The 23,996-nt window shown below is 34.5% G+C and overlaps 1 protein-coding gene across 2 annotated transcripts in view; it reads left to right on the forward strand.

Annotated features, from left to right (window-relative positions):
* Positions 1–23,996, forward strand: part of LOC145694714 (phospholipid-transporting ATPase ABCA3-like) — a 187,752-nt gene that overhangs the window by 59,918 nt on the left and 103,838 nt on the right. For both annotated transcript variants that reach the window (XM_081771243.1, XM_081771244.1), the window contains exons 7-8: positions 5,487–5,660; positions 21,887–22,065. In XM_081771243.1, coding sequence (XP_081627369.1) covers positions 5,487–5,660; positions 21,887–22,065 — 353 coding nt within the window. The remainder of the gene's footprint in view (positions 1–5,486; positions 5,661–21,886; positions 22,066–23,996) is intronic.

Raw genomic sequence — 23,996 nt, forward strand, 5'->3', positions numbered from 1 at the left:
CCCACATCGTTAGCAGCGAGTGGTGCAAGTAGCAAGAACTACTTTGAGGGTTTTTAGGACCACGTTTGTCATGTCAACTGTATGCGTAATGTATTGTCATTCTTTTGCACCGTGAAGGTCATATTGCCCTGTATACTACCGTAATAAAGTAGTGAATTACGATATTTCAGTGCTATTCATTATTCACAAATGTAGTTAACACCTTGTCCTTTCGTCTGTGTATGTCACATTTTCCAACCGGACTGGTATCTTCAAGAAAAAAATAGTTGCCATGACTTTTGCCCCAACCCTCGTATATATATATATAATTGTAAGCCGTTATTACCCACAACATAATCGTTTCAGCAGATCATCTTAAGATCCTACAAGGATCATGACATACAGATACGAGGTAGGTACACTCATGTCCAAAATGATTGTTGCATATCTATAACTGTCTTCTTGTAAGAATATAATTTGATAATGATTTTGCAGGATACTTTGAATACTGATACTATGTGTATAATTGGGAAATGTATATTTGTAGTAAATTTCATAAGAAAAGAATTATAAATACGAAAATTAGAATGAGTAAAACAAAATGTTGCTAAATGTACAAGAAAGTTTTATTTTCGTTTTATTGTTCTTATTTACTGCTCTTTTGACATGAAATTTGAAACATACATGTCTTTGCCGATTATATACATAATAACATTATAAGAAATACCAGGGAAATCATTGTCAAATTATATTCCTACAACAACATATTTATAGACAGCGACAATAATTTTGGACATGAGTGTACATACGTGTGGAAACCACGAGCTCTTAAAGCTCATGATGCAACACCAAGCAGGCATAACATTAAAATTAAAATTGTACTGCCGATAGTTATGTAATAAAAGGCACCTGCAGAATTTATCTTTAGAGAATACATCTATATTCATGACTACTTCTGTATATGTATAAACGTTTAAAAAACAGAATAACTAAAGAGAATGTATAAGGTGTAATTTTCCATTGCATATTAATGCTCGTATTTATCATTTTGAACCTGACGGGCAGTAAAGATTATTTTGCAAAGTGTGATAAGTGGAAAATTAATCTTTGATATGATAAAATAAGAATCTTGCAGAAAAATATTGTTTTTAATCCAACTTAAACTAATGATGCACGTTGCAATTTCTGACAGTACCAAGTGTAATACGGTGTCCATTATTTTTTTGAAACATATAAATCATAGTTTTATTATATACCTAGCCAAACAAGGAACTGTTTTATATTCAGCATTCTATTGTTCAACAAACTAAATGTTAATGAAAATAATGATCAAAGCATGAAGTAACTTCAAGTCAGAGCATGTCATAGGTTATTAAGAATAGAAAAGTGGAATTCCTAACATTCTAACATTCCACCTTTAAAATTCACACGTACTGCAAATGAGCATTTGAATCATGCAAGAAATAATGACATCTTTTTCTCAAAATGAACTTTGGTTATGAAATACCGTTATTAGTCTTAGCGCCTCACTTAATTCTTGGACTTGAGCAAAACATTGCAAAGCATAACTGAAGAAAGGTCACAAGCAAATTCTCTTATCTCTTTAATAATAGTAATGTGTTGGGTTCGACTTTCTTTTCTTTTTCTTTCTTTTCTTTCTAGAAAAAAGTTATGCCAGTTTACTCATTCACAAATAGAAATCACAAAGGAAATAACCAATGGGCGAATAGCTATATGTTGGTTACGCCTTTTTGCAGATGTTTTAGTGCTTAATTTCAAGATACACCATTTACAGACAGCCCATATCTCCATTCATATAATGAAAGTTTTATGGTTGATAGAGCACGTTAAATGAGCATGATTTGGTGCTCATAACTCAAATTCACAATTTTGCGACTCACGCCCCTACGTGCATTTAGCGACGATATATGATATACAATGGCCAACTTTCCTATAACTTTCCATTTTTTTTTCAATCATGTACTAAAATGCTTAAGATATTAGAGATTTAACTGGCAACAACTAGTAATCTTGTATAGAATGATCAGCATGTAATGTTGTTTCGCTGAGAACCATTATTCAACAAAACTGAATTACTTTAAATATCACTAAGGATGATGGAAATTAACTAGTGAAACGATCGTAGGGAGTGTATCATATTATAAAATATACTCTAATCACAATAAAATGGAATTTGTGCAAAATGAGTAGTGAAACTCCGTTATGAAAGTTAAACAAATAGAAAAATTACTTAACTCTTACGGACCTGTTTTTTTCTTCTTCTTCTTTAATTGTTAGAAAAAAATATTTCTTCATTTGCCAGAGTTAAAGGGATCCAAATAAGAAAAAGGAGCAAAAAATATTGAAGATTCCTTTATTTACATTTTGAAGCATGTCCATTCCAATGGACAAACTGACACAAGGAGTATGAATTCTTATATGGGTGTTCTTGAAGCAATATTCTTCTTCAGCAAAACAGATGTACAAAGCATTTTTGGCAGTAAATGAGGATCTTCTCACTGCATTCTATCATTTTTCAACTGTAGGCATCTTTCTTTTCATCAAATTCTGAAACATGATTAGTTCGATTGCGAGAAATTTGGATATTTCAGACAATGCAGCCTTATGAAAGAACTAATTTCTGCTTTATTTGAAATACAGTTAGGTAATATGAATGACTTACCTAACTGTAGGGCATTCAGATAGTAATTTTAACCATATTAGCCACACAAGAATTGCACATGTATTGTAGGAAATAATAAGTTGGATAAATATCTAATCAGTCTTCATGATATCTGATGACTGAAATCTAATAAGTAATATTAACTCAAGTTTTGATGCTGATTCCAGAAGGAAAGACATTGGAATGTGAGAGTTTGGCCAGACTGGAGAAATTTTGTCCCTGGAAAGAAAAATATTCTGCGTAAGCCACTTTTTGACCCCCAAAGCGTTCTGTATCCATCCACTGCACATCAAATTGGACTTGATGAAGCAGTTCGCAGATGGGTTGTACTACAGAATTGGGAATGTAAAAAGTGAAGTTTTACACTAATGTTGCAGCCCAACTTCTGGAAACTTTCCAACATTGTCTCAACAATGGAAGTCTCTCATCCCTTCACCAAAGAAGACAAATTAAAAGCTGAAATTTTTGTTGGTCCTCATTTCCGGAAATGAATACAGGATAAAGATTTCAAAGAAACAATAGAGATAGAGAAAGATGCATGGACCGACTTCCGATCTGTTAGTAAACACTTTATGGGGAATAAGAAAACTCCAAACTACAGGGACTTGTTGAAACAATGTTGGAAAATTTCAAGAGGTTGTGCTGCATAACGAATGTAAAACTTCACTTTCTACATTCCCAGGTCAACTCTTTCTGGATAATCTAAGACACTACATTGAAGAGCAATGTGAACGTTTTCCCCAGGATATTATGAACACGGAAGAGAGCTACCATGATAAATGAAATAAAAGCATGATTGCGGACTGTTGTTGGTTTTTAAAGAGGATAAGTTAACATCTTCACGAATCTGTAAAAAGTCAAGTAAAAGAAAGTTTTAAAAATTAATTGAGCACTGTCTGCTTTTTGGTTTGTCAAAGACCAGTCACGAAATGCATTACAGCATTTTCTTGTACTGTTTTATAAAAACTGACCTCATGTACTTAAATAGTTAAAATTGTGGAAAGTGTGAAAAAAGGTTAAATATTAATGAAGCAGTGTCTGTTTCTGGTTTGGTTCAAAGGTAGCTACGACATATCTTAGAGCATTTCTTTCACTATTTCGTCATGTATTTGTAATAAAAATTGACCTCGTGGGAAATAGTGTTCGAATATATCTGTTGTTTTGTAGTTAAAATAGTGGTAACATAATTCTCCATTTTGTGAAAAAAAAACTGACGCGATAGGCAAAAATGGAAGTCGCTTTTAGAATCAGCAAAAAAAAAATTTATTCAAAGACACATACTTTCAAGTATTTATCTGACAAAAAAAGTTTTAAAATACAACCAGTGAATTGAACTGAATCCAAGTCATCTGATGGAATATTTCAATCTAGAGGAACGAATGACTTCTTCCTCAATCAGATATCCATTTTATCAACCAAAAAAAAAAAAAGTTCACGTAGGTTGTTACTTGTTTTGTTGTACCAGCTACTGCTGTTGCTTCTTCGTCACTACTAACATCTTCTTAACTACGTCATATCCTGATCACTTACCACTATACATGTACCTAAAATATCATGGGTAATATTGATAAAGTTGCTGATATAATTATATAATCACAAGATAAAGAAATTAAAAATACTTCTATTTGAATTGTAGAAATGTCTTACACATACAATGGAACAGAAGACCAGGAAGACAATGGAATGTAACTAGTTGCGAGGAAACATGACATTTTTTCTAATCATTATATTTGAAACTTTATAACGATGTCATCAGTGCTTTAGTTTGGGGAAATGGGGGTCTAAGATGGTTGCTGTTCTTTGGAATATTTTTTTATTTTGTCGTATTTCAAAAACAATTAGATAAATTGATATATCTATACTACAATAATGATGTGTTCTCCATATTTAGCATCCCTTGCATTCGAATATATTCTCAAATAAAATAATGAAGAAAATATTTTTTTGAACGTACTTACCCAAATATGTTATGAAATCTAGCTTAAAGCTAAATATACGCTCTCAATATAAGTCAGAAATATTTCGTATCATCAATAGATCTACAATGGCATCTGCATCCTTTTCAGGTTCCAAGCTGCCTACAAAAGAACGAGAAAATGAACCGAATTACATAAACCAATTCACATGTAGGGTAATTAGTTGTTATAAATAATGTTTATCCGATAAAGAAATATTAATTTTGGCTGCTGTTTATGAAGCTTTTAGTAAAAACAGCTAACAAATATAAACACTATGAACAAAAGACCAGGTTTTAGCTACTGAGAAAATATTACCCTTGAGTTTATTTGTCCATTACACTGGTAAAGTTTTTCAACAGATAAGTATGGCATCCTAGAACACTACTTGAAGCAAATTTTACAGAGTGTTAATGTTTGATTATTTGAAAATGTAAACCAATCAAAATGATTTCACAACTTGTATAAATAGCACGATAACTAAGAAAAAAACCTTCAACTCATCTTTCCCAGGTTCCTTCATGGTACCCATTCTGCTTCTTTTCAAGTCTCTTATAGTTCAATATAGTCTGACCACATTAAAAGTTATCCTATTAACATTAGCATCTGATGTCTATCTAAAATACCAGGTGTTCTCAACCAAAACATTTCATTGTAAGCATGAAAAATAATGGAATGAAATTCATGTCCAATGAAATGAACATTGGGTCTGAAACGATTAAATGTTATTTACTACAAGATATCTAGGAACAATCTTACTGTTAGATATTAATTATTTAATTAATAACAATAATATTATGTCTGGTCTACAGATTGTTAGTTATATTAACCATTGTGTTAATTATATGTTAATTATCAATAAATTTTAGGAACATTTGGAGCGGTAACTGGAATTACTCTCTGGATTCTAACATTTGTTCTTCCTCTTTTCTGTGTGAACTTCTTTGCAAAAATTACATTTTCGGAGAAGATGTTTTTGGGATTATTACCCAACATGGCAGTAGTTTGGGGGTTCGAAGCTCTTGGCCTGCGAGAAACAATTGGTAAGTGATATTGATTTTTCTACTGCGTTAGTCAACGGGTTTGTACTTGAATACAAAATCTAGTAAATTAAAAGTAGCACTTTCAGTTGTTCAGTTGTGATATAATCTAACTATTGTAAAGTTGCGATTTGTAAACTACACATTAGAGTGAATACATGCATTAAGAGGAGACCATCAGTTAGATGTTTCATCAGCAAAAATTACTCTCTAGATCATTATTACTTTCGGTATTTAATGATTGAATATCGCCTATGACAAGCTACATGCATAATCAATTTTTCAAATTCAATTACAGACGGAAACAGGGGGATGCACAAAATTTAAATATTACCCATGTTTCTATTGAACTGATAGACCTAAAGTAAGAAAGTTTATACACGAAACGGCAGGGATTTCACAGAATGAAAGTACGACATTCGTCTTCGCGAATCTAATACAAATGACAAAGTGAATTATAAGTTTTCGAATCATTTGTTTTTTGGTATTTTACATTCCGCATCAAAAAAATTGAGACAATTAACGCTTTACAGCTATGGCACCCAATATACACTTTCTTATTCAATAATCGTGTTTGGTAAAGATACTTTCTTTCTCTCTCCTCCTTTCCTCTCTTCCATACTAAAACCAGCAAACAACATGAGCATAAGTCTAATTTCAAAATATACATGTATTAGTATCGATAAAATGAAACTATAAAACTGATACGAAACAAGATTCATAAAAGGATATAGGAAGAAACTTAAACACACACATAATGAAAAATTAAAACCGATGGATGTCTGTTACACAGAGATGAAGAAGTGAGACAGAGAGAGTAAAGGGGAGAGAAGAAGAAAAGGAAAAGTGAGAACAGATAAAAAATATATTATTTAAACGTAGGTAGAAAAGAACCTAACATTATAAAGTTACGTTTCCATAAATCCAACAGTAATATAGAAGTAACTTTTTTTTTTTTTTTTTTTTTTTACATTTTCAGGGCTATTCGAATATATAGAGAATGCTTGAGAAATTTATTAAGTCACTTTCAAAATTAATTGTAAACTTGGTGGTCAAATTAAATACTCAATTTCCAGTGGAACTGTAGTTCCAGACACATCTAGGATAATGTCAAAAGTTTAACATACATGCTTTCTTTCTTCGTGGTTCGATTGCAAATTTGGCACTGTTCATTGGACGTACTGATCCAAACCCAGTAGGTACCGTAGGTCATTCCTTCTATTCCAGTCTACCAATGCAAATTAAAAAAGAACGAAAGAAAAGAAAGAAAAACGAATGAGTGCTATTTTACTGCTAAATTTCTATCAGAAGCAGTCTATATTAAAGGTCTAAACTGCATCATAATGAAAAGTTACAAGTGTTCAAAAGAAAATTGTATGTTCCTTATAGATGTAGGAGATCTTGCATGTTTCGCATTTCAAACGTGAATAAAATAGATTGAATTATAGAATGGAAAACGAATTTTGTGACAAACTAATATAAATAAAATCTTGTTTTGAAATAACCAGAAAGGAAGCCATTTTTAAACATCTCTGAAGAGTTAGCTGTTCCGAACAACTAGTCTCTCGATTTCATCTATTGCGAATATAACTTGTAATTCGCACAGATAGAATGAACACGCTAGAACTGAAATGGATCATCGCGTCAGTCGGGTGAAGTGGCCTAGCTTATGGACCATCACCCGATCGAGGATTCGAAAGCACAGTGACAGGGTGATTCAAATGTAACTTGGTAACCCGGAGGATAAAACAGATATTTTACTTATTTCGTTGCGTTTAAACAGCATTTCTTTCAGAGGTGACCAGGACTAGAGATGTTATCCTCAGAGTACGAAAACACCAGCGGCGTAGCATAAGGGAACGCCGATATGCCCGGCATCCCCTGTTAATAAGAAAAACTACGTATTTCATTATATATAAATTGTTTGCCTGTAATTATCACAAATATTTCCACTGCAATCTTCTGAATGCGCTCTCTCGTCTTACTTTGACAAGCAGAATCTACGCATGCGCGTCACTCAGATTCACATTTTCTGTCTTTTCTCCTGTCGTATGCTATGTTCCTTGGGCTTCCAGGCCTATTGCAAGCATCGGAGTTTTCGTCTGCTTTATGTTGAATGCGCATGCGCAACTACTTGCTTGCTCACTCCTCATCCCTTGCAACTCTATATTTTGCTTTAGATATACGCTGGCATATTTTCAAGTATTTCCAACTCTATCTATTTTGAACTAAGCTATAGTTTCTGTACAGAACGTACGTGCGCTAACGTCAAAACAGAAATGGCTAGTTCAATGCCTTTTTGAAACATGTCAGTTATTTAAATAGTAATATAAAAATAGTTATGCTTTAATTGTAATTAAATGCATCGTAATTGTAATCGTAATTAACGGCAAACTATTAATTTTCATCATAAATACATAGTATGCCCAGTGGTGTAGCCAGAAACTCTTTCAGGGAGCTTACACATACAAGCATAAATATAAAGCATTCTGTAGAATCACGGTCACCGATCTGATAGACGAAGAGAGCCAGCACTCCTTGCTCGTCGCAAAGATTTCTTGAGCCCTTCAGGCTCTGGATATCTGACAACGAAATAGACACACAGAAACTGGTCCTCTGAGTTGTTTTAAGTGCTTTCTATTTTAGTCTGGCAGCCAGTCCATAAGATTTGCAGAGTACCTTGCATTTTGGGGTGACCAAGGTTTTTTGATGTTTTCTTATAGATTTTGATGTGCTGAATCCAAAACTACCGGGTGCAACGCTGGCACCCTTGAGCATTTCCCACAAAACTCACTAACGATTTCCCCTCCGCCCTTTTTATTAAAAAATCGTTGACTTCGGGAAAATTATCAGTAACTTCTACAGTAGTTAACGTAGAATAAAAATTCAAACCTTGTTCTGCTTCTAATTAAACTGTCTTTCCAACTATGTTAATCACTCGGGGCCGCGACGAACAGGAAAGGGAAATAAAATGGGAAATTCTGGAAAATTCTCTCCGAAAGCATCTTTCAGCTCTTAATATTCACGAGCCGTACCTCGAATCTCCATCCGGAAAGAAAATATTTTTATATTTTCATGAACTTTCGACACCAGCAAACAATATTAGGACGGGTGCCGCCCTGGCACCCTTGAACATTTCCCACAAAACTCACAATTTCCCATCATTAGTATTTTACCAAAAAATTATTGACTTCTGGGAAATTATCTGTAACTTCTACAGTAATAAACGTAGAATAACGGTTCAAACCTTGTTATGCTTCTATTGCAACAGTCTTTCCAACAATGTTAATTACTTGGAGCTGCAATGAACAGGAAACTAAAATAAAATGGGAAATTTCGGAAAATTCCCTACCAAAGAATCTTTCAGCTCTTAATATCCAAGAACCATACATCGAATCTCCATCCGGAAAGAAAATATTTTTATTTTTTCATGAACTTTCGACACCAGCAAACAATATTAGGAAGGGTACCGCCCTGGCACCCTTGAATATTTCCCACAAAACTCACAATTTTCCATCATTAGTATTTTACCAAAAATTATTGACTTCTGGGAAATTATCTGTAACTTCTACAGTAATAAACGTAGAATAACGGTTCAAACCTTGTTATGCTTCTATTGGAACAGTCTTTCCAACAATGTTAATTACTTGGAGCTGCAATGAACAGGAAACTAAAATAAAATGGGAAATTTCGGAAAATTCCCTTCCAAAGCATGTTTCAGTTCTTAAAGTACAAAAGGGATGAGGTGTATCTCCTTCCGAAAGAAATATTTTCATATTTTCATGAACTTTCTACATTTGAAAATAACCGTATACACGTGAACTGTAACCGTGCGATACACACTTCAATAATTAAAATTTAAAAGGAATTTACATTTGTAGAATTGATAAGTAGCACAATAAATGGTACAATTATCTTCCTCATATAATTTGGGCAGTAGGATATATTTAGTACTTGTATTCGCTTTTGTTTTTAACAATTTAAGTTTAGTTTACGATTCCTGGTTAAAAGTTCATGAATCTTAATGTTTAAATTTCCTTTTATTTTTCATCGTTATTAATTCTAACGTTCCTCCGTGTATTAATTCAACCTTTTTATATATCTACAGGTAGCAGCCATCACATAGACATAACAGTTTTTAGTGATCATGTGGATGAGTTTACAGCTGAGTATGCCAAGTGAATGAGCTGTTAGTGTTTTATGTGTGTTAACACGTTTCAAAGTAGTGTTTCATAGTGCTCTTTTTAAAATCACGGCGGATGAAAAGAAGTGCATTTTCACATGTCAGAAAACACAGGAGCGGCTTATAACTGGAGGACCAGCTCGAGTTCGATCAATTATGTTGGCAAGTAGTCTTAGACGTGACGGATGGTTTATTTCTCTTGAGGAAAATGTGCCAGTATACTTTCATAAGTACTGCGTATCAACATATACTTCGCAGTGGCATATCAAGAGAGCCAAAGACAGTCAACTTCAACCTCCTCTGAACCACAGGTGAAACGGATTAGAAGATCAGACGCAAAACCTTTCAATTTTCGTACTGACTGTCTATTCTGTGGAGAGATCTGTTCCGATTCTGATCCAAAAAATCCAGGTCGATGGCGCAGATATCACCTTCTTAGAACGGTCGATTGTCCAGGGCAACCTCAAGAAGCTATCCTCAAAATATGTGATGTTAGAAATGACGAATTATCCGAAGCTGTTCGAGTGCTTGTAAATGGAGCTGTTGGAGATCTACATGCGGCAGACGCTCGTTACCACAAAGACTGTTACTATCAATTTTTGCACAGTAAGTCAGCTAAAATTTGTTCACTGAAACGCAGCATAAATAAAGGAAGTGACGGAGATGGAATCAACGCAGTCACGACACCTTTAAAAGAGGACGCCTCTCGTCTTTGGAACTCCATCGAAGTTTACCATCTTTATCAACAGAACGGTGGATCTAGAACTGATCGTCTTGCAATTATAAGAGATGTTCAGGAGGTAAAGACCTTCTAGTATTGTCCTCTCCTGGTGTATCCAGCATCTTGCCTTTAAAAATCAAGCTGCTCTTGCCATGAATATTACCGAAGATGACGACGATGATGGAGAAACAATAAAAGAACTAAGTACAGAGATAATGAATGAAGTGAAGAAGCCTGATGATAGATTGAAAAGTTACGAAACTACCCTCTCTGAAGACAATATTAAAAATAATGTTAGTGAAACTTTACTTTCCCTAATAGAGATGTTTGGAATTACTGAGCTATCTGCAATACTCATTCGAAACTACCTGCAATATCGTAACTGCAGCATTGACAAAGCAGCCAACTATTCTCCAGATTGCTCTTGCTATGCTTCTGAACAGCAAACGTCTCACTGACGAATTCTATAAGTTTGAAATCACTTGTAGTTACAGTGAGACCCTAAGATTTAAAGCGTCAGCTGCAGCAGAAGCCAGCAAAGCACCAACTTTGCAAGGACTTAATCCCTCAACAGACGGATTTGTGCAAGCTGTTGGTGACAACTTCGACACGTCTATTTCATCTCAAAAAGGCCTACGTCAAACTCATAGTATGGCTCTGCTGATAACTCATGTGGAGAAGTCATGGAGTTGCAACAGTAACAAAATTTGTCGCATTACAAAGGAAGAAATGAAGGAACGTGTGACTAGTGGAGTGCCTGCACACCGGTACACAGGGCCAAAAAAGCCACCAATGCCCCAACATTTCTCAGTAAAAGAAGTGCCAACTCTAGCATTACTTGCATCTCAAGTTTATTCAGTGTACAGAGCACAGAGAATAGATTTCGAGTTTTTAAAGTCGATCATTAGGAATCCTGAAGTCACTCCTGAATATGGTGGCTATAATACAAGAAAATCAACAGCCATTAAACAAGTGTTAAAAGGAGTTAGCTTGAAAAAATTGGGGTCTCAGGAAGATATAACCAGTGATACAGAACAAGAAGCAACTGACTTTGTAGCTGCGTGCTATGGTGTAGCAAGTGTGAAGTCTATGATAGAAGTTCGTATTAACGTTTGGAAGAAAAAAACTGCATCTGCTCACACAAGAGCCCAACTACTTTGCTCTCTTCCACCGACGTCGGAAGCTTTTAAACTAAATGTAAAGCCCGAACATCTACAAATGCTAATTTGACTGAGTGCAGACAGGGCAGACCCACCAAATGTTGATTCAACTTGTTATGGATGAACACGTGATGAAACAAACAAATCGTTAAGGCCAGTTATGCTTCCTCCAAATGTTGAGCCAGATCATGTCGATGTACTTCACCTCATCAAATGTTCCTGTTCGTCAGAAAAACCTTGTTCAACAAGAAGATGTAGTTGTGTAGGTAAACTACCTTGTACAATGTTTTGTAAATGCTTTTATGGTAGATGCTACAACAAACTAAACACGTACTCACATAACGACGCTGACGAGAGTGAAGAAAGTGGTGAGGAATAATATTACAAATAAACATGACATACTTAAGTCATTATGTAAGTTTATCTTGAATAACCATTTTTTTACAGATAAGTGTGGCTTTTAGAATACCACTAGAAGATTCATTTTCTAAGTGTGCGAAACCTCTCGAATTACAGGTGCTACATTTTAATCAAAATCATAAAAATCGAAGAAAGTTATAAAAATATTTTTTTAAACGTACGATTTATTAATACACTTTACTGATAATAGAAAATTTTGGAACAGTCTAAATACATTACATTCGCACTTAATAAAAATGTCTCGAAATTGCAAATGTTGCCCTAAGGGCTGATATCGTTGGAAAGATTATTCGAACAGAAACAGAAAAGAATGAAACATTACTCTTTGTTAATTTGTATAGAAGTTCAAGGTACATTTCCCGCAATGAACCATTTTTAATATAGATGATGGGAAATCATGAGTTTAATGGGAAGTGGTGAAGGTAGAAAGTTCATGAAAATTGAAAATATTTCTTTCGGAAGGAGATACACCTCATCCCTTTTGTACTTTAAGAGCTGAAACATGCTTTGGAAGGGAATTTTCCGAAATTTCCCATTTTATTTTAGTTTCCTGTTCATTGCAGCTCCAAGTAATTAACATTGTTGGAAAGACTGTTCCAATAGAAGCATAACAAGGTCTGAACCGTTATTCTACGTTTATTACTGTAGAAGTTACAGATAATTTCCCAGAAGTCAATAATTTTTGGTAAAATACTAATGATGGGAAATTGTGAGTTTTGTGGGAAATGTTCAAGGGTGCCAGGGCGGTACCTTTCCTAATATTGTTTGCTAGTGTCGAAAGTTCATGAAAAAATAAAAATATTTTCTTTCCGGATGGAGATTCGATGTACGGTTCTTGGATATTAAGAGCTGAAACATGCTTTGGGAGGGAATTTTCCGAAATTTCCCATTTTATTTTCCTTTCCTGATCGTCGCAGCCCAAATGATTAACATTATTGGAAAGACTGTTGCAATAAAAGCATAACAAGGTTTGAACCGTTATTCTACGTTTATTACTGTAGAAGTTACAGATAATTTCCCAGAAGTCAATAATTTTTTGGTAAAATACCAATGATGGGAAATTGTGACTTTTGTGGGAAATGTTCAAGGGTGCCAGGGCGGCACCCGTCCTAATAGTGTTTGCTGGTGTCGAAAGTTCATGAAAATATAAAAATATTTTCTTTCTGGATGGAGATTCGATGTACGGCTCTTGAATATTAAGAGCTGAAAGATTCTTTGGGAGGGAATTTTCCAGAATTTCCCATTTTATTTCCCTTTCCTGATCGTTGCAGTCCAAGTGATTAACATAGTTGGAAAGACTGTTCCGATAGAAGCATAACAAGGTCTGAACCGTTATTCTACGTTAAATACTGTAGAAGTTAGAGATAATTTCCCCGAAGTCAACGATTTTTTAATAAAAAGGACGGAGGGGAAATCGTTAGTGAGTTTTGTGGGAAATGCTCAAGGGTGCCAGAGTTGCACCCGGCAGTTTTGGATTCAGCACATCAAAATCTATAAGAAAACATCAAAAAACCTTGGTCACCCCAAAATGCAAGGTTCTCTTGCTCTGCCACCAGACTATTTGCATCTTCAAATGATATACGTATACTTTTAGGCCATATTCACGAACGGGCGTCGGAGTTCCGGACCCAAGATGACAAATTTCTAGGGGCGACGTATTTTTTTTTTTTTTTTTTTTTTTAAAGAAAAAGATTGAAGTATGGTATGCGGAGAAAGAAGCTGCCCACGAGAAATAAACAAAGGGAACTATACTGAAAACAGTGTTCATACAACACTGGGGCCGAATTTTCTCGTCAAATCGGTAGCGGCAAGAAGGAGCTGAGACAATTGCTTATTGGCTTCTAACGTAATCCACGCATTAGGCCACCAATTAGAGGGGCCTGCCCCCCTAAATTTTTTATAACCCTACATTTTCCCTCGTAATAGCTATGTATTGCTGATTGGAACAGTATTGTATCGCACAAGTGACTAACTTTGGCATCCCCATTTCGGAATACTACGCTACGCTACTGGAAAACACGACACCGAAATTCACAGTTAACTAGATTTTCCATACCGGGTCGATCGAGATAGTCACCAGGTCATCAAAACTGACTCGGTTTTAAATTTGGAACACACACACGCATATAAAGTGTGTATGAGAGAGAGAGAGAGAGAGAGAGGGAGAGAAGAAAAAGAAGAAAGACATGGTAGAGAAACGTCAAGGGAGACAGACAGAGACAGAGAGATAGAGAAAGAAAGAGGAACCTATAAAACCTACTTATCATTACAGTGTATGATGAAGAACGCACACAGTGTTTACTTGGATTCTCACCTTGTAAGTTCTACAGCCGCAGATAAATCTTTGTTCGCAGCCATTATTTTATGCAAAAAAAATGATAATATCTGATGGGAAATCGAACCAAAATTTTTCCATAGGAAAGTCTAGCACGATACCAATACTCCATCGGTTGCTCTACCCATTTTTTTTCACAAATGGTGTAGTATTTCTTTCTGAGAACAATAACCCGAAAAGTGAATACTGTAGATTAATGAAATGTTTTGAATTGTTCTTGTAATTCCTATTGCTATTATTTGCCCTTTCCCAACTAACATTCGTAAAACGTCTCTATCATAATAGAGATGTTTGCTTTCACATTCATAAGGATTACTCATTTAGTATGAGAATCGATTCTTCACGATCAGTTTGTAAGAAAACAACTTTGGCTTGAACAGGGTTTGAACTTATGTTGGATAGCTGTACTACTCGTAAGTCCAATATGTTATCCTTACATTTTAATGCCACCTTAAAACTATAAGGCAAACCAACTAAGTTCAGTCCTGATCTTGGAAAAAAAAAAGGCTTCTTCCTGTAAAGTTATTTACACCAAAGTGCACGCCGAAATGCATTATTCCACAAATTCGAGTCCACTAATAAACTAAAAAACATAGAACCCAGGAAAAATTACAGAAATAATAACATATTATGCAGTAATTTTGACGTGCAAGTTTAAAAGCATGCTTATGTTCACCTTCACTGTAGTTGTCATTCAACCAATAATATCAATATGCTCCTTGCTTGAGACGTGGCGCACACGGCATCAATCTCGCGAATGATTCTTTGAAGATTCGGCTCTTGTTTCATTTTATGTTCCGTTTTCAAAAAAGCCACGTAAATTGTGTTTATCCACCGCAAAATCCATATGGCGTGAGGAGCTATCGATCTTAGACATACACAAAAGTCAGTAGTAGTACTACACATTTGTAACTTTTCATTATGATGCAGTTTAGACCTTTAATATAGACTGCTTCTGATAGAAATTTAGCAGCACTTATTCGTTTTTCTTTCTTTTCTTTCGTTCTTTTTTAATTTGCATTGGTAGACTGGAATGGAAGGAATGACCTACGGTACCTACTGGGTTTGGATCAGTACGTCCAATGAACACTGCCAAATTTGCAACCGAACCACGAAGAAAGAAAGCATGTATGTTAAACTTTTGACATTATCCTAGATGTGTCTGGAACTACAGTTCCACTGGAAATTGAGTATTTAATTTGACCACCAAGTTTACTATTAATTTTGAAAGTGACTTAATAAATTTCTCAAGCATTCTCTATATATTCCAATAGCCTTAAAAATGTAAAAAAAAAAAAAAAAATGTTACTTCTATATTACTGTTGGATTTATGGAAACGTAACTTTATAATGTTAGGTTCTTTTCTACCTACGTTTAAATAATATATTTTTTTATCTGTTCTCACTTTTCCTTTTCTTCTCTCCCCTTCACTCTCTCTGTCTCACTTCTTAATCTCTGTGTAACAGACATCCATCGGTTTTAATTTTTCATTATGTGTGTGTTTAAGTTTCTTCCTATATCAACTTATGAATCTTGTTTCGTATCAGTTTTATAGTTTCATTTTATCGATACTAATACATGTATATTTTGAAATTAGATTTATGCTCATGTTGTTTGCTGGTTTTAGTATGGGAGAGAGGAAAAGAGGAGAAAGACACGATTATTTGATAAGAAGGTGTATATTGGGTGGCATAGCTGCACGGCGATAGCTTTTTTTTGTTTTGTTTTGTTTTGTTTTGTTTTGTTTTGTTTTGTTTTGTTTACGCGGAATACCAAGTCACCAATAGAAGATTATTTTATCACACCTACATTCTGGAAAATGTACTTCGAGGAGAGAGAAAGGTAAAATTTACTATTACTAATAAGAAGTTTCACTATCTTTTATTTGTTTAAATGTAATTGAAGATCGTATGCAATAAATAAGTATTTTTCTTTTATACATACAATATTACTTAAATAAATGTTTTTTGAAAAATCTTTCAAGCTACGACCACCACTGAAAACTACCCCGCGCCGTGTTTCTGTGGAAATAATGCAAATGGCGCCCTATAGTCTATCGGAAGGCTAAGAGCTTATATGCATATAGAGCAGATAGAGGGAATTTGAAAGATTTAAAAAAAAAGATTTGACTACGTTGTAAAACTGCACTATAAGAGTTTGCGTTCTACCACATACGTTAAAGCGAAATCATTCCTCTTATGATTTTAATTATAATACTTGTGAATGAATTCGACGAGTTAGATAGTATACACAACGGTCTTCTAGTTTCATGGTTATAGAGACAGCCTTAAGTTTTGTTATTGTACTAGTTATTGAACCTCTTTACTGTATGCAATATTTAATTATTACGGACACAAACTGTAAAGGTACCAAATCAAATTTATTACGTATGATTTTTATTAATAAATTAGCCTTCCACAGCTAATTTATATTTGCTATCATTTTAAGCTTTTATTTCATGAAATGTAATTTAAATAAAAAATATCACAGTTAACATTACTATATATCAGTTTATATTACGTATAAAATACATAGGACAGGTACGCTATTTCACTTTCACACCACACACATCTCTAAGTTTGAAACCACCAAAGCCACGAATCAAACAAAAACATTTGTTTTTTCCACAGAGATTCGAAATAAATAAAATTGAAATAGTAAGTGATAACATGTATTTGAAGTTGTCTTTGAACAAATTCTTCTACATTTAGATAATTCATTTCCTTCTTCATCTTTTCTAATTTTATTTCAGCTAAAGTTGTTCCTGAAATAACAAATATACCATTTGATGTTAATGTTATAATAGTGAAGCGAAAGCTTAATTAGAACTTTGGGAGAGAGAAAAAACGATATTGGGTGTAAAGAATTCAAACTTACCACTGGTAAACTTGATCAATCAGTTTTCAGAAATATTCATTCTCTGCAGTATTGTATAAAACTATAATGATGCATTATTCCACACAATTTATGCTAGTAAAAGCCAAACGTCGGTTTGAGACATACCTATGACGTAGAGCAATAAATTGCGTTTTTTTTTCTGAGAAATTGAGATGATATTTCCCTCTCTGACATCTCTAAATATTGACTAGTATTTGAAGAAATATTTTAACGGGCATTCTATACCAATGTTTTAAATTTGTTTTTGAATTTAATTATTAAATCCATATTTTAGTTAAAATCTCTATTGTCTCCTTTGAATTATTTACGTATGCATAAGATCTAAGAATTTGATGGGTAGCTTTTTGACTTGAGACATACGAATGTTATTCACTCGTAAAAATTCAACATGACTAGCGCAGAGAAACAGAGGAATCTTTGTTTAATACCTCAAACATACTAGTAGGAAATTCGGTACATGAAAACTTGTGATAAAATGCAAAATCTCTTAACTTTATCAATGACGAGGGGAAAGATTGGGAAAGATTTTACTACATTAAGGTTTTGGGAATTTCACTCGGAAGTTGCGAAAAGCGTACAATCCATGATTCTTCAACAAGTGTCAAAGAAAGAAAAAAAAAGAAAAACTAATCACATATACTTTGTGTAAGGTTTATATACAGATAAATCTATTAAAGGACTATTTTAAAATAAGATAAATGTGTTAGTATTTTTGCATGTATATTAAGAAAGTAAAAAGTAACCACTGTGTAACCTATAATTACTGAAATTGGTTCCAGAGGTAAGGTAAATATAAAAATGCAGTACTAAACAAGAAAATTTTCTGTTTTTTCCAAACTGTCCAACGTTATGCCCGATTGCTCTATATACGCTAATTTATGCTTAATTTTATTGCAAGTTGAGGATTTTCTATTATTATTATTATTATTATTATTATTATTATTATTATTATTATTATTATTATTATTATTATTATTATGCCTTATTTCATATTTCGATTTCTTCAGCTTATAAACAAATTGTTCAGTGTTAATGTAACCTTATGCTCAAGAATTTGAAACTACGGAATTAATAGAATAAGCAAACTTAGTTCTCTTAAATAATTGAGTAATTGAGGAGTTTGATGTAATGAGAGCGTAAGCGAGTTTACGCCCTTTCTTTCTTTTTTTTTTTTTTTTTTTTTTTATAAAACGCATTTGTGGCTTTTACCATGCTTGTTTAGCCTCCTGGTAACATTTCAATTCAATATCGGAATAAAATGCTGCATATTACATAAATGCTGCTGCATTGTTATATGTAAGACAAAAACATTACTTAAATTTTCAACATCGTTTTTCTCCAACTCCATGTTTCAGACTTACGCCCTTATTGCATCAAACTCCTCAATTAATGCATAAAGAAATTCTGTGAAGAAATAATATAAAGATAGAAATAAGCAAATGTTTATTTGTATAGACAATATTATCGAATATGTTGGTCTCCAATTCGTGCTCGTTGCTTGAGAATCACACCATCCTGTTTGTATGTATCAAGTCTAGTTTCCTATAGGAAAGATATATTGATATCTCGCTAATAAATAGTGATCTAGTTATTTTCTTCCGTTAACCGAATTACCTCTTACCAGACGTGTCCCATCACAATTTATGGTAGAAAAAAAGAGTCCACTCTATTAATAACGTTTGATGTATATTTTCTCCTCTCAGATACTAAGTTTTTCTTGAACACTTTAGGTTTGAATTGATCACAACTATGGATCTGGAGGCATGTCATCCTCATCTTGAGAAATAAAAATATATTTCTGTGGTCTTGTCAAGTCAATTTGGTGCATCCTGCAGTAAGCATGTCAACCTGGAGGCGAAGCGTGACTAAATATTCGTGCCTTTAAGGATTGATGTTCTCAATCTGAACATCACAAATTCAGAAGTATAAAGGTAACCAAGAACGTTCTGTCGATTTTTCACCCACCACTCTCCAACATCGATATGTCACCTAAGACGTATCTGGAAGATCAAAAATAGTCCCCATCAATATCGACGACCTTCTGCCAACGTTCTGGAAGGCCATGGATTCCATCACGGCAGAACTTGGTGGGCCGTGAAACGAAGAAAGTATCAAGTGCATTTCAAACCTCTACTAGGGATTTGAACTGGCGTCCTCTAAGGTGATAAGCCAAGGATGGAACAGGTATTAATCGGACAGTACAATGTCTCGGGAATATGGCGGATGCAATAGTGTATCCTACCAAAGACGTAGAATGGTATTCCGGTTCATCCTAGTCACGTGGGGCTTAGTGTTGTCCTGCAACAGGAGTACCCCTTTGCGATTCTGAAGTGCTGGCTCCAGAGTTTTTAGTTTTTCTTTAAACGGCTCAACAGCTGACAGTATACAGTTAAATTGATGCTTTGACTAGCTGGTAGCAGTTCCTGATGCACGATGATGCGAGTAGTCTACCAAACACAAAGAAGGGCCTTCTTTTGATGGGGTGCTAGTTTTGGCTGTTTTGGAACCGGTTCGTAGGGTGTTAATCAATGATTAAGGGTTCCATGGAGCTTCGTACAGAACCCACTTCTCATCACACCCTGTCCAGAAATGGCTCCTTCCTCAGACAAGACAGCAAAAATCACAGGTGTCTGCTTGCGTTGCCCTCCGACCCGGAGTCAAATCATGTGGTATTCATCGACCCAGCTTGTAGTGCTTCCCAAGTTGATAGAGGTGCTGTCGAATGGTTTCTCTACTGACAGTGAATTGTAGTTCCAGTTCCTTATATGGCTAGCCACTGTTCACCTCAATTGCCGCCTGAATATATTAATTTTATACATGTGGTATACATATAATTTTGGTCACCACTATATTTACTCTAATGATTTCGAAGCACCAAATAAGTTTGAGATTCTTCTATCAACATATAAAGACACTCCATACAGACAACATGCAAAAACTTTAAAATAATTAAAGGTATGACAATTAAAGATAAGATATTTGCCAACACCTCAGTTGCATTGTAATACCTCTTCCTGTGGGATTAGTGAAATCAGGTAGTGTCGGGTTCCTCCGAGAAGAGACGTTGACCGTTCGTACTCACCAAAAGGTTTTGACATTGTGGTGTCCATCCGTCATCGTGAGAACAATTGGAGAGCTACTTGAAAGCAAGAAGTAGTTAACTCTGGTCTAGAAAGACACTAACGGTGATGGGAGCCGATATGTTGACCCAGTGGCGGCAATTGGACGTTAAAAGTGGGGGGCAAGGCATGATCTGAATATTTGTATATCAATATTAGTTTCCCTGATTGTTTTAATACTTTGTTTGACGAAAGGTTGTATAACTGTTAGGATACTATCTTTTTTTTAGTTAAAATACCATATATCGTATTTCATGTTTTATTAAGTTAATTGACAAGAGCAACGCAAGTAGGTACTCATAAATAATGAAAGAAGAGATTTGATTGCTTGCTCATGAACATCTTACAATTCTGTCTGGAATATTGTGTGATCAAATTATTTAATAACAAATTTGCAAAACAAATAAATACAAGGGATAACATTAATCACACTAATGAATAATGAGGCTTGTTTTGTGGAAGTTATATTGAAACTGGGGATTAATGAACAACTTATATTTTTGATTCCACACATTAAATTACATGCCATTAAATGTATGTTATTACTCTTACGGTTTAGATAATGAAAGACAGTAAATGCTACAGGCATATCCTATGACATTTAAAGAAATACGCAATTGCAATATTAATTGCTTTTAATTCCAATTAAAACGCAATTCCTGTAGTTTTCTTAACTCCACGGGAAGACAAATAACCAATACGTACTCACGCAACGACAAATATTAAATGGCACCATTTTTTCTATGAACCAGTAATACATGCGAAAACTGGGTCACTTCAAAAAAGTGGGGGGGGCAACTGCCCCCTCTTGCCCCCCCCCCCCGAATCGCCGCCCCTGTGTTGACCACACATCTCCCTAAAGTCATGAATTTCAAGCCAGCTTATAGGCTTGGCCCCTAAGGAGACTGTTGCTTCAGCAATTTGTTTTTATTTTTATTTTTATTTTTTATTTTATTTTATTTATTTATTTATTTTTTTGTTGTTGTAAATGACAAATATTGCCACATTAGCGTATCTCTGAGGAATTTTTCTTAGTTTGATACATCGTAGGAATCTATTCGTGTTTAATGAATTTATATTGTATATTGTGGGCAGGGTCTGTGATATGCCCCAGTTGAATAGTATTTAGTAATATATAAGATTCATGTAGTTTCATTCATGTCTTATCGAATTTGTGGATGTTGTAAGAGTGGTTCCACACTTTAGGAACACTTCTGTGGAAACTTTTATTCAATTATAGTGAATAAGAGCAAAATTTTACAGAAAAGGGATTTCACAGTACATTTAGGACCCTCGAATTAGCAATAAAGCAAATTTGCCCTCGCGATTTATTGCTTGTCATAAATATGTTCCTTGTTAATTGCAAAAATGTTTAAATGTACTGTATTTGCAGGTGGGATGCACCCATCCCTTATTACAGCAACGTACGACGACAGAAAATACTTATCTTTGGCACATGTATTTCTCTTATTCATCATAGACATAATATTATATGGTTTTGTGACATGGTATGTTGATTCTATGAAGCCAGGAAAATATGGTGTAGCAAAGCCATGGAACTTTTTTGTCAAGGTAAGAGCGATGCTTATATTAATACATACATATGAATAAAACGGAATGAAAAGCACAGTATCTGTATTTACTGTATCTGTTTTTTCTTCTTTGTTTAAAGAGAAATGAAAATTAGCTGAAAGAATATGTCACTGCAATAAGTCACAGGAAATCAATATAAAAGTGAATCTCGTCAGATTATTTAAACATTACACTTTTATAAACAAAGAACTGATGGCATATTCGAATCATTTATTTATTCAAATTTATTTATAAAATATAATTTTACACTGAAATGTCCAACGTTATTTTGAAACTATTACGTTAGAAAAAAATTAATACTATAAAGTTGAAATCTACTTCAAGTAGTTCTAAGGCGTTTTAAGGATTTATCGTTAAATATTTAGTGTTGTTTTTTTCACACAAGAATATTCAATTAGCCTCGCAATTAAGTAAGGATTAATCATTTACACACAATTTTGAAAAAACAATATTAAAACTGCGCAGCAACATGGATAGAGTATGCACTATCACGTAACAGTCAATACGTGAAAAATCGGGCAGAAGACGTGTTGAAGAGAGCATATAATGTACGAGGGGTGTCCAATAAGTTATCTACCTAGATAGGAAAGGAGGAGCGTAGCATAGTGACGCCTGACAAGAACACCAAGGCCACTGTGGGAAAACCCTCTGCGCAATTTGAGATCAGTTGGAGCAACGTGTTGGCAGTGAGTAGTGTGTGTTACGCCACGTAGCGAATGTTTGTGTGACGCCGCGAGCAATGGATTTGCAGAAGTTGAAGCACCTCTCGGATGCAGCTGTCCCAAGACTTGTTGGTTATCTTTGAGGAGGACCAGGACAAATTCCTGTCTGAACTGGTGACAGCGGACGAACCTGTCTGACAAGAGATCCAACAGCATGTTTCCCAGTGGTTTGCAGGAAATGACAAAGACTATTTTTTCTCTGGGATTTCTTCGCTGCCCAGAAAGTGGCAATAATCCATAGACCTCCATGGAGATTACATCGAGAAACTGTGATGACCAGGTGAGCCTATCTGCATTCCTTCCTGTCTAGGTAGATAGCTTATTGGACACCCCTCGTATCTGAACTTATCTCTGCAAAACAAAATAGTATAGCAATAGACGGCTGCGTAGTTTGCTGCAATCATTTGCCAATTAGGTAAAGACCAAGTTGAAACAAGCGATAAATGTCGTGATACAAATTCAAGTAGATCAATCTCTTCGTGAAGTTTAAACGTTGCTAAAGGAAGACATAACTTTCCCTTCGAATGTGTTAGAATAATTACATCTTACTAGTGTTAATGAAGAGATAACTGTTATTGGGGTTGATTCAAATGTTGAGGGATCTGAAAATATTATGACCATGACGCCACATTCTCTGTTAATAAGTCATTATTTAAATGGAAATGCAGTATTGTGCTTGAAAATTGAGAATACTATTATTGGTAATAGCTATGTTTTAAGGCAGTGCAAAAAACACACCCTGTTCACCGCCAGACAAGTTTGAAGAATTCTTCTATTGGGACGATAGAACATGATATGTTCAGACGGTATGTAAAGATACACAATGGACCAGAAACAAGGTTGAACAAAGGATTAATTTCAGATATTATGATTAGAATCATTGTACTAAATACAAATGTTTTGAAATGGACTCAAAAGGTAATGTCCAAATAATTTGATCATGTAAACTACCAAAGAAGATCCACCAAAACTACCAAATGTTCAATTCAATTGTTAATGTTTAAAACTAATTCAATAGTGCAATGTAATGTATATGAAAAGCCACAGGCTATTTCTATGAGGAACTATCAACAAAGTTTGCAAGACGGAATATTAATGCAATGGAGGGAAATAATACCAAGATAAAAGTTAATTGTAACCGTAATTGTGTTACTATCTGTAATCATAAACTTAGATCCAAAATCAAGG

This window comes from Thermobia domestica, chromosome 9 (assembly GCF_964235325.1).
Source record: "Thermobia domestica chromosome 9, izTheDome1.hap1.1, whole genome shotgun sequence".
In the NCBI taxonomy this organism is placed as follows: domain Eukaryota; kingdom Metazoa; phylum Arthropoda; class Insecta; order Zygentoma; family Lepismatidae; genus Thermobia; species Thermobia domestica.